The sequence below is a fragment of the Oryctolagus cuniculus genome, chromosome 15 (assembly GCF_051225735.1).
Source record: "Oryctolagus cuniculus isolate XC-2025 breed Fujian yellow rabbit chromosome 15, ASM5122573v1, whole genome shotgun sequence".
In the NCBI taxonomy this organism is placed as follows: Eukaryota; Metazoa; Chordata; class Mammalia; order Lagomorpha; family Leporidae; genus Oryctolagus; species Oryctolagus cuniculus.
Window position 1 is genome coordinate 30098054 of NC_142881.1, and position 15667 is coordinate 30113720.

At 49.7% G+C, this 15667-nt stretch overlaps 1 protein-coding gene across 3 annotated transcripts in view; it reads right to left on the bottom strand.

The window, feature by feature from the left end:
* Nucleotides 1–8130: 8130 nt before the first annotated feature.
* Nucleotides 8131–15667, bottom strand: part of ABCC2 (ATP binding cassette subfamily C member 2) — a 67621-nt gene continuing 60084 nt past the window's right edge. For all 3 annotated transcript variants that reach the window (XR_016222025.1, XM_008270326.5, XM_089314514.1), the window contains 6 exons: nt 15493–15594; nt 14550–14693; nt 13647–13805; nt 12513–12679; nt 9299–9493; nt 8131–8697 (listed from right to left, as the gene is read on the bottom strand). Coding sequence is in view for 2 of the 3 variants with exons in the window: in XM_008270326.5 (XP_008268548.2) it covers nt 8568–8697; nt 9299–9493; nt 12513–12679; nt 13647–13805; nt 14550–14693; nt 15493–15594 (897 nt within the window). In the remaining variant the exon portion in view is untranslated. The remainder of the gene's footprint in view (nt 8698–9298; nt 9494–12512; nt 12680–13646; nt 13806–14549; nt 14694–15492; nt 15595–15667) is intronic.

Here is a 15667-nt window from a genome sequence, read left to right on the forward strand (position 1 = left end):
AATTAAGACAGCAGAGAGCTGGATCGGAAGTGGAGCAGCTGGGTCTCAAACCAATGCCCATATGGGATGCTAGCACCTCAGGCCAGGGCATTAACCTGCTACACCAAAGCACCAGCTCCCAGACTTACTTCTAAGGGTAGAGTTTAAAAACTTGTCATGGGACTCCAAATCCCAATAAGCTTGGTGGTAAAAATGTCATCTAATTGTTAAAGTGATCATATTAAGTGCTAAAGTGAACATATAGATAGGATCAAGTGTCTGGTAATAATAGAATTAAAAAAGAGTATTCCACAATGGGAAGCATGGGAGACCCAAAGGAAGCTCCTGGCTTCGGATCAGCACAGCTCCAGCTGATCGGGGAGTGAACCATAGGATGGAAAACCCCTTCTTTCCCCTGCCTCTCCTCTGTGTAACTCTGACTTGCAAATCTTAAAAAAGAAGTAAGTCTGTAGGAATGTATGCAGAACTATACAGATTCACAGTAACGAACTTCCTTCTCCTTCTCTTATTCCCACTCTTATTTTTTACTGAGATCCATCCTCGATTGACTTTATTCATATATAATTAACTCTGTTAAGAGTTCAACATATAAGAGAAAACGAGGGGCCGGCGCTGTGGCTCAGCAGGTTAACGTCCTGGCCTGAAGCGCCAGCATCCCATATGGGTGCTGGTTCTAGTCCCAGCTGCTCCTCTTCCGATCCAACTCTCTGCTATGGCCTGGGAAAGCAGTACAAGATGGACTTCCAGGGAGACCTGGAAGAAGCTCCTGGCTTCGGATAGGTACAGCTCCGGCCGTTGCGGCCAATTGGGGAGTGAACCAGAGGATGGAAGACCTCTCTCTCTCATCTCTCTCTCTCTGCCTCTCCTCTCTGTGTAACTCTGACTTTCAAATAAATAAATCTTAAAAAAAAAAAAGAAAGAAAGAAAATACGCTACTCTATAAAAAAGAAAAAAAAAAAAACTGTTCCTCCACAGTCAAGACAAGAACAGCTCAAGTCATCCCTTCTTGAAGTGTCAATTTCTCTTCTACAGATTTCATTTTAGGTGCTCTATTAGCTCCAGCCTTCCTGCCTCGCTCTTATAAAGAGCTCATCAGGACTGCCCTGGGCCCACCTGGACAACCCAGGCTCCTCCCCTGGCTCGAGAGCCTTAAGTGACTCACAGCTACGGGCTCCTTTTCGCCCCGGAGAGCGGAGAGCGATGGAGTCACAGGTTCTGGGGATTAGGCGCGGCTTGAGGACCGCTATTCAGTTTCTCCTGAGTGTGGGGCCACGCGGTGTTTGGGACGCAGATGATCTTTCTGGGAATGGGAACATGATGGCTGTGCAGCAGGAGGCAGCAAACCTTTTTTTGTAAAGGATCAGAAGTAAAGGATTCAGACACTGGGGGCCGTGCAGTTTGTCACAACTGCTCAGCTCTGCGCTGCAGCAGGGAAGCAGGTGTAGATAATACAGAAACAAAGGGGCGTGGCTGTGTTAGAATAAAATTCACTTGCAGCTTGGGGCCTCCACCTGCAGCGCCGGCATTCCATATGAGCACTGGTTTGAGTCCTGGCTGCTCCCCTTCAGATCCAGCTCCCTGCTAATGGCCTGGGAAAGCAGTGGAAGATGGCCCAAGTGCTTGGGCCCCTGCACCGCGTGGGAGACCCAGAAGTTCCTGGTTTCAGCCTGGCACAGCCCCCACTGTTTCAGCCACTTGGGGCAGTGAACCAGCAGATGGACGCTCTCTGTCTCTCCCTCTCTGTTAATTCTGACTTTCAAATAAATAAGTAAATAAATTTTTTTAAAAAAAGTGAACGGAAGGCTGTGAAAATAGAGTACTTTTACTATTTATTCTTTTGTGCATTTTGGCAATATTTTACTTATGGTGTTTTCAAACAATATGAAATTTAAAAAAAAAACCGTTTAGTTGGGGCAGGTGTTACACAGGGGAAGCCACAGTTTGGGGTGCCCACTCCCCTGTCAGAACACCCATTCGAGTCCCAGCTGCTGTGTGCTTATGATTCAGCCTCCTCCTCATGCACTTTGAGTGGCAGCACACGATGGCCCCAGTACCAGAGCCCCTGCCACTCACATGGGAGACCCAGAGGGGGTTCCTGGCTCTTGGCTTCAGCCTGGCCCAGCTCTGGCTGTTGTGGGCACTCAGGGGGTGAACCAATTGTACTCTGCAAACTAGCATCACAAGAATGCTTTAAAACAGCCCTGGGGAGAGGGAGCGGGAAAAGGGAGGGTTGCGGGTGGGAGGGAAGGTATGGGGGGGAAAGCCATTGTACTCCTAAGCTGTACTTTGGAAATTTATATTCATTAAACAAAAGTTAAAAAAAAAAAACAGCCCTGGGGTGCAGCTTGATGGCATTGGGCAGGAGAGCCACTCTGTCCAGGTGTCAGCCTCCAGGCAAAGGCTGCCTGTGAGAGGGGACGATGGCCCCAGCGTGGGGTGGCCTTTGGGCGTTGGAAGTGGAGGCATGAGCCCTCACGCTTTGCCATGAGTTTGCTGATGACTCCGGCATTATGATTACCTCCCAGATACTTTTTTTTGGATTTGGGTGGCATTTCTTCATGAGCCAAGTGTTTAAAGACTATGAGGTGGGACAGTGTGTTGTACAGGTGGTCTTCTCTGTCACTTTAGCATTTTCCTGCACCATGTTTGAGCTCATCATCTTTGAAATGTTAGGAGTATTGAATAGCAGCTCCTGATACGTCCACTGGAAAATGAACCTGTGTGTAATTCGGCTGACCCTGGTTTTCATGGTGCCTTTTTACATCGCCTATTTTATCGTGAGTAACATCCGACTGTTGCATAAACAGCGACTACTTTTTCCTGCCTCCTATGGTTGACCTTTATGTATTTCTTTTGGAAACTAGGAGATCCATTTCCCATTCTCAGCCCAAATAATGGTGAAATTCAGTAAGCAGTTGAGAGGAAAAAAAAAAAAAAAAAAAAAAGCAAGTGGATACACAAGGCAGGTGCTTAGGAAAAAGGTACAACCCTTGGGGATGTGACTCCAGGAGTCTAAAAAGTCAACAACCAAATGCCACTAGATGAAGCTGGGGAAGTGGGTGCAATTGCCCAAGGGAAAACTGAAATGAAAGAGATAATTTTGCCCATGGAGTGCAAGAAGACACCAAGAAAAAGTAACAAGGGAAATAAAAGGAAAAATGATAATATGGATGCCAAGAAGGGAAAGTATTTTCAAACAGAAAAAATTCAGTGTCATGGGCTGGTGCCGCGGCTCAATAGGCTAATCCTCCACCTAGCAGCGCCGGCACACTGGGTTCTAGTCCCAGTCGGGGCGCCGGATTCTGTCCCGGTTGCCCCTCTTCCAGGCCAGCTCTCTGCTGTGGCCCGGGAGTGCAGTGGAGGATGGCCCAAGTGCTTGGGCCCTGCACCCGCATGGGAGACCAGGAGAAGCACCTGGCTCCTGCCATCGGATCAGCGCAGCGCGCCAGCCGTGGCGGCCATTGGAGGGTGAACCAACAGCAAAGGAAGACCTTTCTCTCTGTCTCTCTCTCTCACTGTCCACTCTGCCTGTCAAAAAAAAAAAAAAAAAAAATTCAGTGTCATGAAAGCCAATACAATAATGATTGGAGAGGCCAGCATTGCTGCATAACAGTTAAGCCGCCACTTGAAGCGACCGCATCCTATATGAGCACCGGCTCAAGTCCCAGCTGTTCTGTCTCTAATCCAGCTCCCTGCAAATGCACCTGGCAAAGCGGCGGAAGATACTTGGTCTCCTGTCACGTACTGTATGAGACCCAGATGGAGTTCTCAGCTCCTGGCTTCAGTCTGGCCAGTCCCAACTGTTGTGTCCATTTAGGGAGTGAAACAGTGGATGGAAGGTCTTTCTACCTGTCTATCTCTCTCTCATAACTCTTCCTTTCAAATAAATAAATAATTAAAAAAAAAAAAACAGTCCAGTGCCCAGGCTGCACGCCAGACTACTCAAATCTGGGACCTGTGATTCCACCCATGGAACACTTGCAAGCCTTGGGAGAAACCACTGGCAGTTTCATTTTCCCTCAACAACAGATCTGATAACAGCAGACCTTAAGCAGATGTTTCTTTCTCTCCTGTCACTCTGCCTTTCAAATGAAATAAATTAGTCTTTTTAAAAAAAAGCTGTTTAGTGTCCGGTCTATGTAGAAGACTAAACTTAGGAGTATAGAAGAGACTCTTTGCTAAGTAAATCTACATTGCAGCTGTTAGAGAGTCAACTATCAACATTCGTTTGGTGTTTGATAATTTGTAAATAAGTTCATGATGGTTAGACATTAGTGATCAGATGTTTCTCATTACATCACCTAAATAGAACAAATCTCTTCAGGGGATGTTTCAAAAGGTATTGACAATTAGGCTGCAAACAACTTTCAGTCTGATTGGTGAATTTATTCTTCCTGTCTGTGCCCATGTATTGACGGAGAATGATTTTTGTTGTCTTTGGTTTTGCTGCTTCTGATGAAGCAAGCACTGCTCAGCAGGCCTGGCCTTTCTGAGAGGAACAACGCCCGTCCCTGAGTGTTGGAAACACTGCAGACTCAGTCAGCATTGCCACCGTTGCAAACCACTCGGCACAGAAGCACTGTTGCAGGCCAAGTGGCTTCCTCCCATGGCCTTGCATCTGATACCCTCCGGCCCCCAGAACCTCCTGTTGTCAGAACCTAAAAGAAGCAGCTGACAAAGCAAAAATGGGATTTGTAAGTTTAGCCCTGGCTTTGGGTGTGGGGACAACAGCTTAATAATGGACGCAGCTTCTTGCCTTTAGAACACCCTGATTTCATGCCCCCAGAAGAACCAAGAAGGACCCAGAAAGTAGCCAAAGCTCAGTGAAAAGCAGTGAGGATCTGGTGGAATTTTAGAGGATGCTATAGTTCTAGGTAGTTATCTGAAACTGTCCTTCAGATGAAGTGAAACACACCTTGCCAACAGCATATTGACTGAGATCATAACGGAATGCCTTTTTTATTTAATACAAATATTGTTTATATTAAATTGCTTTCTAAAAATTTTGGCAGTGTCAGACATTTAGAAAATGCTAAATAGCGACATTTGTTACTCTTGCAAGTTCTCCAGTGATAAAAATACAGAGATGGGCCCGGATCAGTCTGTTTAGGAAATAAACTGAGAAAGTATCCAGCCCCTCACTCCTTCTTGAGTTTCACTTTGACCTTGGGCTTTCATCCATGTTGCATTTCTCCGTTTGTGTAGGTAGCTCCCAGCAGGTGTGAACTCTTCTTCCATTTTCCAAAGTTCCCTCAGCCCCTCGAATGGCTACATGAGTACATCTAAAAATTTGTTCTAAGAAGTGGAGGGTATATGGGATGTACTTAAGAAAGAACCATTGAAGACAAAAAAAGAAAGTAGCACCGATATTTGAAATTCTAATGATCCAAAAGAATCAATGGTGAAAACGACGGTTAATTCCCTGGCAGTGAGACAGAGAGCTGAGGGCTGTGATGTGGTGTAGACCTTGCGATGCCTGCACCCTCAGGTGAGCACTTGGCACCCCTGCTTCTGACTCAGCTCTGGCTAATGCACCCCGAGAGGCGGCAGAGGGCGGTTCAAGGGCTCGGGCCCCTGCACCATGTGGGAGACCGAGATGGAGCTCCTGGCTCCTGGCTCCAACCTGGCCCAGCCCTGGCTGTTGCAGGAGTGAACCAATGGATGGAAGACCTCCCTCTCGGCCTCACTCCATTGCTCTGACTTTCAAGTTAATGAGAATAAACAAATAGACATTTAAAAAAAAAAAAAAGAGTTGAGAAAGGAAGATAAGGAAAATGCTGCTGCTGATTTTTTTTTTTTTTTTTTTTGACAGGCAGAGTGGACAGTGAGAGAGAGAGACAGAGAGAAAGGTCTTCCTTTGCTGTTGGTTCACCCTTCAATGGCCGCCGCGGCCAGCACGCTGCAGCTGGCGCATCGCGCTGATCCGAAGGCAGGAGCCAGGTGCTTCTCCTGGTCTCCCATGCGGGTACAGGGCCCAAGCACTTGGGCCATCCTCCACTGCACTCCCTGGCCACAGCAGAGAGCTGGCCTGTAAGAGGGGCAACCGGGACAGAATCCGGCGCCCCGACTGGGACTAGAACCTGGTGTGCCGGCACCGCAGGGCGGAGGATTAGCCTAGTGAGCCGCAGCGCCGGCCGCTGATTTGATTTTAAAAAGCAACAGAACCCAGAAAAACCAGGGGGAAAGGAAGAAAGGTCAACAGCAGTGACAAAGGACAGCCAGCCAGCAATGCAACTGACCCTGTACTGTGTGAACCCTCAAATGCCTTTCCCTGTAAAAACAGGGTGCAGGTGATGGACAAAGCACCTCAGCCTTTTACAGGCAGCCTTCTTTCTTGGTGGTACATACAAAGACCAAGGATTTCTCCACTGCTGGCATCTTAGATTAGTATACAGTGCCCTGAAGTTTGCAGGAGCTACATTGCATGTAGGTGAGCAGGTACAGATTGCAAAAGCCAACTTTGAGAAATAGCCAGTAATGACAGAATATTTACATGGTATCAGATCTATGCAGAATTGGGGAGGGGGCTCTCTTCCTCATAGCCCCTCATGCTAACATATTTAGACAGATTTGTTAATATTCATGCTGATTCAAAATGTAACTTACAGGACTGTGTGCAGGTGCACCTCACAATCTTACTGTACAAATAGGCGATCTGCAGGTTGAAGGGGAGAGCTGGCAGGATGCCAGGACAGCAGGTGTAACCCTGGGCCCACCGCTGTGTGGTCACTGCAACCACTGCCCTTCCTTTAGGAAGCTCAGCGCTCTGAGCATCGCACGAAGCAAACGCAAATGCGGAATACAGCAAACTCTTCATAACTGCAGCACCAAAATGGAAATAAGGAATGTGATAAAGCCCGGAATAACAGGGCACGGAAAAGCACCGAGGACGTGAGGCAGGGCCAAAGCCTGCACTGGCTTCTGCAAGCTGGAGCTCTGGGGCTCCTCCTCTCGTTGAGCACGCGGGGGCCCGGGCAGGAGAGACAGCCAGGATGTGTCAACACGGAGGCTGCACCAGCATGCCCTCCACAAGCCTGAGATCGGAAAGGGCCACGTCCGCAAGGCACAGGTAAAGGGGGAATAAATGGCCCAGGGCAGAAAGCAGAAGGAATCAGTGACAGAACAAGCATGTCTAACTCCACTGTCAGAGTGTCCGAGGAGGACTTAGAAATCAGGATCTGACTTTAGTACAGGCCCACGGTGCTGGGTACCAAAGGCCCAGGTGACAGGCAGAAGCTCCCACAATTCCTCTAAGGGAGAACTCAAGTCCAACTCAGGCCTCAGAGAACAGCTACAAATGAACTCATAAGGACAAAGAGAATAAGAAGCTTACAGTAAAAACTTACAACACTTATAATGAAATAAGAACTACGGTAAGGGGGCCGGCGCTGTAAGTAGAGCTGCCGCCTGCAGTGCCGGCATCCCATATGGGCACTGGTTCCAGTCCTGGCTGTTCCACTTTCAATCCAGCTCTCTGCTGTGGCCTGGGAAAGCAGTGGAAGATGGCCCAAGTGCTTGGGCCCCTGCACCCATGTGGGAGACCCAGAGGAGGCTCCTGGCTCCTGACTTCAGATTGGTGCAGCTCTAGCTGTTGCGGCCATCTGGGGAGTGAACCAGTGGGTGGAAGACCCTTCTCTCTCTCTCTCTCTGCCTCTGTCTCTCTGTAACTCTGTTTTTCAAATAAATAAATAAATCTTAAAAAAAAAAAAAAAAAAAAAAAGGAACCACAGAAAGAAAAGAAGACAAAGGATCCAGATACTGGAACTATCAGGCACAGTATTCAAAATAACTACCTAGTAGGAAATGTAAATGAAAAGATATTCAACCTCAGAAGTAACTGGGTTCGTGTAGTTTAAACTCTCAATGAGATACTGCTTCACTCTCACCGGATTGACAGAACTGTTTAAAACTGGCATTACCATTTGGCATTGGCTGGGATGCACACATTTCCACGTGCACTCTCCTTCCCTTGAGGGATCTCACCCGCGTGGCCCAGGATGTGTGTGCCAGAGTGTTCACAGCAGTATTGATCCTAACAGAAAAGCAAAGCCCTGGAGACAACCCTAATGCTCACCAATATTAAAACGGGTAAAGTGAGGAGCACTCACACAACGCCAGACCACAGAGCAGTAAAATGAACGAACTTTACTATTTTCATAAACGTAGATGAATCTCAAATATAAGATTGAGCAAAAAAATCAAGTCATTGGAGGACACACGCAGTACGAGCCAGTCCATTTATATAAGTTACAAAAAGACACACCTTATTCGAGAAAACATACAAATGTGGTAAAAGCAGAACAAAAGGCAAAGGAATGATCACCAGGGAATTTGAGGCAGGGGTTGTCTCTGGGAGAGCTGTGTGGCAAGGGGGTGTGGCCGGGGTGCAGCCACAGAGGGCTTTTAGGGTATGTGGCAATATTCGTTTTCCTCTCCTGGGCAGTGGATACATGAATGTGCATTTACACACACGTATGTTCCAGCCACACTTCTGTACACATGCTCTATGTCACAGAAGCAAAACCAGGACTGAGCCTCCCAGCCCCTGCGTCCCTGGCAGCTGCTGCCTAGAACGCTGTGTTGTTCACATTCTCAATGCCAGACTCCTTGGCCATCAGAGAGAAGGGGCCAGCGCTCTCCAGCAGTTCTTCAGGGCTGCCGTACTCGACGATGTTCCCATTGTCCAGGACCATTATCCTGAAACAAGGAAGAAAGAAAGAAAAGTCCAGAAAGTAGAACCTCCAATCTCGGCCCTTCAAGGAACAACCAGGGTTAAGTTGTGGTGTAGCCGTACAGGGCCACAGAGCCGGGAGAGTCTCAGCCGTGGGCATCATGTGGCGAATTCCACATCAAGCAACAGAACACAGGCACAGTGTCTGCAGACTGCATGCCACTTACGGATCTCGGTCTAGGAAGGGAACCTTCCCCTGCGTCAAAAACGAGACCCTTGCTCTCCAGACAGTTCTCTAAGATCGGTAACCTTTGACTGGGCCGTGCCAGAGTTGGGAGGGACAGCAGCCTCTGGGCGTTTTACGGGAGCAGCAGCTGAGACCCAGCACAGCTGGGAAGGGCTACCGAGGTCTCCGCCTCCCCATACACTCAGTCAGTGGTTTCGAGCCACAAGTTCCCATTCACTCTCAGGAAGGTTCCCTTACATCCACTGGCTTTCATTAGCTTGATGTATAATTTTGGCCAAATTACTTAAACTCTCTCAGCCTGGGCTGCATTTGTAAAATGACAGTGGTCAAGCCCTGCGCGGTAAGGTGTCTCGGGGCTGCCTGGCCCCGCCCCCACTCACTTGTCGCTGTCCATGATGGTGTGCAGCCTGTGAGCGATGGTGATGACCGTGCAGTGGGAGAACTCGTTGCGGATGGTGGTCTGAATGAGGTGATCCGTCTCCAGGTCCACCGCGGCAGTGGCTTCATCCAGGACCAGGATCTTGGATTTCCGAAGCAGAGCCCTGCCCAGGCACAGCAGCTGCCGCTGCCCGATGCTGCAGCCAATGGAAGAAACCTTGCATTAGCCGCTAAGGCCCAAGGGGAAACCTGAGGCGGGGACAGTGTTCATTGTCCAGACCGGACTTTGAAACCTCCAGCTCCACAACTCTTCTACAAACTCTGGCCTCTTCAACTTAGCTGTTCATTGCTGCTGTGGGCAGTGTTTCTCAAACTTTCAAAATTAGAAGAACTTCCACAGATATTTGATTTAAAAATTCATATTTCCAGGCTTCATTTTACTCAGAGTAGGAATGTCCATTTTTAACAAGCACCCTAGGCAATTTTCACATGTAAGCACGTTTGAAACACACCGGCCCAGGAACACAGCTTTCCATTTGGCCACAGTGGCATCAACAGTGACAAAACAACGTGAACATCTCCGAGTTCCCCTCAGCGGTACTAGCACCATTAGTATAGGGTGCCAATGCAGTGGAATGCCCCAGTGACATTTCTCTGTGGCCTGAGCAAATCCATTCATTCTTTTAATGTGTAATTCTAGTCTCAAGGCTAATTATTTGTTCGAGGCCTTCTGCCGTGATTGGAGATGAAGTTCTCTAATGAACAGGATGTCTTGGTGTGAGAAGCAATGTATGTGCAATTCGAATATGCTTGTAAAATGCAAATAGCTTTAATTTGCTAAAAGCCTGTAATGAAGGCTGGACCTCTTACTTACACAAAGCAGCTTTGGGAAATGATGTGGAGGAAATATTCAGGAATTTGCTAATTGCTCTTTCCTGCTGTGGCCATTAGGGAACATATTAAACAGGGGGTGGCTAGACCCAAGTTCTGTAATTCTCAGTAAGAAATTTCTGCAGGAAATAAGAAGTCACCCAAGATGAACTTGTAGTTTTTCCCTGTAATGTAACATCAGAGACACTGCAAAACTCTTTTCTTAGCTTGTACCAAACTCCTGCCTGGGTCAACTGGACTTTATTGGAGCAGGCTGCGCTGAGGCCTCACCGTGGCTCTCAACTGTTCCATCCTAGCTGACTCAGCCAGTGTCCACCAGAGAAATGAAAGTCCTAAGCCTTCAAAGCAGCTCTGAGACTCAGGTTTGCAGAGCAGGCACTGGTGATACCATGCAGGTGTCTCCCGGTGTGAGAACAGCGATGGGATCTTTGCTCTCACAAACTGAGAGGTGCCGCGGCCCCATGCGTCCCTTCTGCAGCACTGCTGCCCTGGCATTTACTTCCGCAGGTCTGTCTCCCCATCTCTTTGTAAGTGTTAGGATGCCAGGGGCTGTGTGTGTTTTTTTTTTTTTTTTTTTTGACAGAGTGGACAGTGAGAGAGAGACAGAGAGAAAGGTCTTCCTTTTGCCGTTGGTGCACCACGCTGATCCGAAGGCTGGAGCCAGGTGCTTATCCTGGTCTCCCATGCGGGTGCAGGGCCCAAGCACTTGGACCATCCTCCACTGCACTCCCTGGCCACAGCAGAGAGCTGGCCTGGAAGAGGGGCAACCGGGACAGAATCCGGCGCCCCAACCGGGACTAGAACCCAGTGTGCCGGCACCACAGGTAGAGGATTAGTCTAGTGAGCCGCGGCGCTGGCCGCTGTGCATGTTTTATTGGCTTTTATATCCCCAGTGGGTGGCACATAGTTTGTGTAAATACATATTTGTTGACTGAATGTTTGAATAATCTTTTACACTGGCCAAAGGACTTGCTTCAGTTCTGCTAGCTCTCAGGTCTGTTGATGAGGAAAAAAAATTTGATTGCATTTGCTACCACGGCTCGCAGGTGAAACCACTGGGGTCTGGGGTGCAGCCCGGGCATGGGGACTTTACAAAGCATTCAGGGTGATTCTGGTCTGCAGCCTTCTGGGGCATCAGCACTCCAGACAGTACTTCTCACTGTAAGTGCGCACACAGCACCCGGGACTCTTGCTGAAATTCAGATGCTGTATTTATAACAAGCTCCCAGGGGAAGATGGAGGTGCTGGGCCACTCACTGAGCTGTGCAGCCCTCCCTTCCTTCCTGAACTCCAAGTGCTAACGCTGGATTCCCTGCAGACCACTCCTGAGACACCTGGGGCAGGAGCAAGACCTGTCCGTGAGCAGTGGGCTTTGGCTAAGGCCTGAACTTCAGTGTGTAGAGGGAAAACTCAAATTCTTATAGTGAAAGCGCCAAGTCAACTTGTTAGTCAATGGACATGTGAGCACAGTGTGCAGGTCAGAAGTAAAGGGGGCCGGCGCTGCAGCTCACTAGGCTAATCCTCCACCTTGCGGCGCCAGCACACCGGGTTCTAGTCCCGGTCGGGGTGCCGGATTCAGTTCCAGTTGCCCCTCTTCCAGGCCAGCTCTCTGCTGTGGCCAGGGAGTGCAGTGGAGGATGGCCCAAGTACTTGGGCCCTGCACCCCATGGGAGACCAGGATAGGTACCTGGCTCCTGCCATCGGATCAGCACGGTGCGCTGGCTGCAGCGGCCATTGGAGGGTGAACCAACGGCAAAAAAGGAAGACCTTTCTCTCTGTCTCTCTCTCTCTCACTGTCCACTCTGCCTGTCAAAAAAAAAAAAAAAAAAATAGAAGTAAAGGGACAACATTTATGAAAATGCTTTGAAAAAGCAAAAAGGACTGCAAAAGCCAAGACCATCTTGTGTTGATTTCAGGGATTGCAACAGTGTCTGATCAGGGTTCCTCGACTGAGATGCCCTTCACAGCCCTGCTGGTTCCTTTAAAACCCGCAGTGTCCAGGCAGCAGAACAGGTCTCCCCCCGCCTGCCGGCACAGGCAGTGCAGACGCTCTGCGTGGGGATTCTTCACAACAGTGGCAACTACAGGCTCCCGCTGTGTCGCGTCGTGAGGGCTGCATTTAATGACAAAGGTTGCTGAGAGTTGTGGAGCCTTCCCACACCTGTGTTATCACGCTGTCCTCACAGTGGGTTCATGTCACAGGCTAGGAATTAGACCTGGACGGCGAGGATTCCACGGTGCCAAGCACCACATCACCAGGGTCAGGAGCAGGGGTCCCTCGCCCCCTCTCAGTGCCTGGGGCGGAGCTGGGTTTTGAGACCTTACCTCAGGTTGTCCCCGGCCTCTGACACTTCGTGGGACAGTCCATGTTGGAGGCCAGCCACAAAGGACTTGAGGTGAGCCAGCTCCAGGGCCCTCCAGATCTCCTCATCTGAGTAGTTGTTGAAAGGGTCTAGGTTCATCCGCAGGCTTCCCGAGAACAGGACAGGGTCCTGCAAGTGAAGGACAGGGAGCTGTGGGGCTCAGGTCGGCTCCCTGCGGCGGGGCAGTCGGTGGGCTGGGCCTGCCCGAGATGGGAGCTGGGTCGGGGTGAGCTTCCACGGCTTGCCCTTTGAAGGCTGCCGGTGCTGCCAGCCAGGGAGCGAAGCTCGGGAGTAAGAGGACTCCTCCGTTTTCAGTTTTTCATTCTGAGACGCATTTATGGGTTTCCACATTTGCCACCACATCCCTTAAGAAGATGAGAGGAGTGTCCGAGGCCCCCAAACGCAAACTTGTGGTTTAGAGGTAGTGACCCCGGGAGGCATTGGAAGGGCTAACACAGTTGCAGGAGAGCAACTTATTCAGCTTTTGAAGAGGATGGCGAAGACAACGTGTCAAACTGAACAAACCCCAGACACAGGACAGCTACCTCCAGAGGAGCCTGGCTCCGGTGCAGCAAGGAGCGGCGGCTCTAGAGAGGAGCCCCACACAGCAGAGGGGCCCCAAGGCCACGGTCATGTGGTGGAGTCGTGGGAGGAGGCCGAGGGAAGTCTTTCTTGCTGATGCATTAAGTGTTCCACTTGCTGGCAGAAACCACCAGCAAATGCCCTCCTCTCTCTTTTAACTGTACCAAATGGGGAGTAGAAAGCTTAATGGCTTCAAGCTTCAGTGGCAAAATTGCTAATGCTGATTGCAAAGGTTCTGCAAACCATGATGGGCCACAGAAATGCTAAGTAATCATCTGCTCTATTTGACTTCTTTTGTGTTGCTGCCACCTACTGATCAGATCCTGGCAGTCACAAATGCATACAAAAACCCCAAACTTTAGTTCTGGGTACAGTGTGTCTTAAGGAATCCTGGGTAGACGGCAGAAATAGTGCGAATTAAATAGGCATTTAAGTGAATTAGGACATGCTTTTTTTACTTCCTGTGGAACAAGCTGCCTCCCTGGGAGTGCAGGGAGTAAGTGCAGGAGCTCACCTGAGGGATGATGGTCAGCTTGCCTCGAAGGTCGTGGAGCCCGATGGAAGCGATATCTATTCCATCAATGGTGATGTGGCCGCCCGCAGCCTCTAAGATTCTGAAGAGGCAGTTGGTGAGGGACGACTTCCCGGCCCCTGTCCTGCCCACCACACCAATCTGTGAAGACAGTGCCTTTGCAAGTTAGTTCAACACAGAGTTCTCGGGGAGGCCAGGGGGAGGAGTTACTCAGCCCAGGCATTTGCACTCACAGGTGGTAAGGGGCAGTGCCTGGCTACTTCAAATCGAAGATATTAAGCTGGGGGAAAAATGCGTCCCGGTGTCTGGGAAAGATGGCTCTCCCATCCTGACGCCGAAATTGCTGCTTTTTGAGAACTTCCTCTCGGAAGCTGTTGTCATCGTACTTACGGGAAATTACAGTTGTGTTTAAAAAATACTTGTTGGGAAGTGAGGGAAAGGGTAGGATCAGGTGTTGCCGGACCCACACTTGAACTTCGGCATCCTCATCCAGATGTGTGTGTGTGTGTGTGTGTGTGTGTGTGTGTGTGATGGGGGGGAACCTCCATTAGACTCTGGGTAACAACAGCACCACAGGACGGGTCTGACTTTGCAGCCAGGAGGGAAGCTGGGCCACTCTCTGTTTAGGGATACCACCCCCCACAATAATTCCTCCCCAAGCTTCGTGCGCCCTCATTTCCATGCTGACTTCCTCTCTGTATGCTGTGGCCTCTACAAGGAAATGAGCCTGGGCTCCTGGCAGGGAGCCAGGGAAAGGCTTAGCAAAAAGTGCTGTGTCCCTGCACCTGCCCAGGGCACAGGAAGTGCCCAGAGCTTCTCTGCTTTGTGTCCAGCCATCCTGTGACCTCAAGACCTCAGATGCAGGCCCCTCCGGGCTCCACCTACCTTCTCCATGCTCTTGATGTCACAATTGATCCCTTTCAGCACCAGATCCAGCTCAGGCCGGTACCGCACTTGGTAGTTGCTGAACTGGATCTCGCCTTTGTGGGGCCAACCTGCTGGAGGCCTCTTATCCGTCACCCAGGGGGCCTGGCAAGGAGATAGAATGAGCAGTGCTTCACATGATGGCAATTCAACCCAACAGTCCTTGGAAGGCTCCTGTCATAGAACAGGAGAAGGGCGGCAGGGCCCCGACCACCTGTGGGCATCCACATTAAAGAGAATGCACTCGACTTATCCCTCTGGGAAAATTTCTGCCTTACTCGATTAAAGAAATGCCACCCTATGCGGCCGGTGCTGTGGTGCAGCGGGTTAACGCCCTGGCCTGAAGCGCCGACATCCCATATGGGCACTGGTTCAAGACCTGGCTTTTCCTCTTCTGATCCAGCTCTCTGCTATGGCCTGGGAAAGCAGTAGAAGATGGCCCAAGTCCTTGGGCCCCTGCACCGCGTGGGAGACCTAGAGGAATCTCCTGGCTCTTGGCTTCAGATTGGCTCAACTCTGGCCATTGTGGCCGGCCCATTGGGGAGTGAACCAGCGGATGGAAGACCTCTCTCTCTCTGCCTCTCCTCTCTCTGTGTAATTCTGACTTTCAAATAATAAATAAATCCTAAAAGAAAAAAAAGAAAGAAAGAAAGAAATGCCACCCCATACGCTTGGTCCAGAAGGAAGCCACCATTACCTTGGAACATTCCAGGATCTGACTTTCCCCAAACCATTTCCTATTCTATGCTTGAAGAGGTTGGGTCTCTAGAGCGCAAGCAAAGGAAACGTGAAGAGAACCATTATGATCCCATGTGAATACTGAGGATGATGCACTCTTGAAGGAGCTGCATTTTTTTATATTTTATTTTTGTCTTATCCTTGGGTTTCTGTAATCCCTCCTTACCTCATTTTCCACTTTTATGTACTCGGTAATTCGCTCAACAGCCACGATGTTGGTCTCCGTTTCGGATGTCATCCTCACTAGCCAGTTCAGGGTTTGTGTGATCTGCAGAAAAAGCAGAAGGCAGAAAATCGTCTCAGGTCTCAAGCCAACTCAACTGGTTAAGCTGCACGGTGCC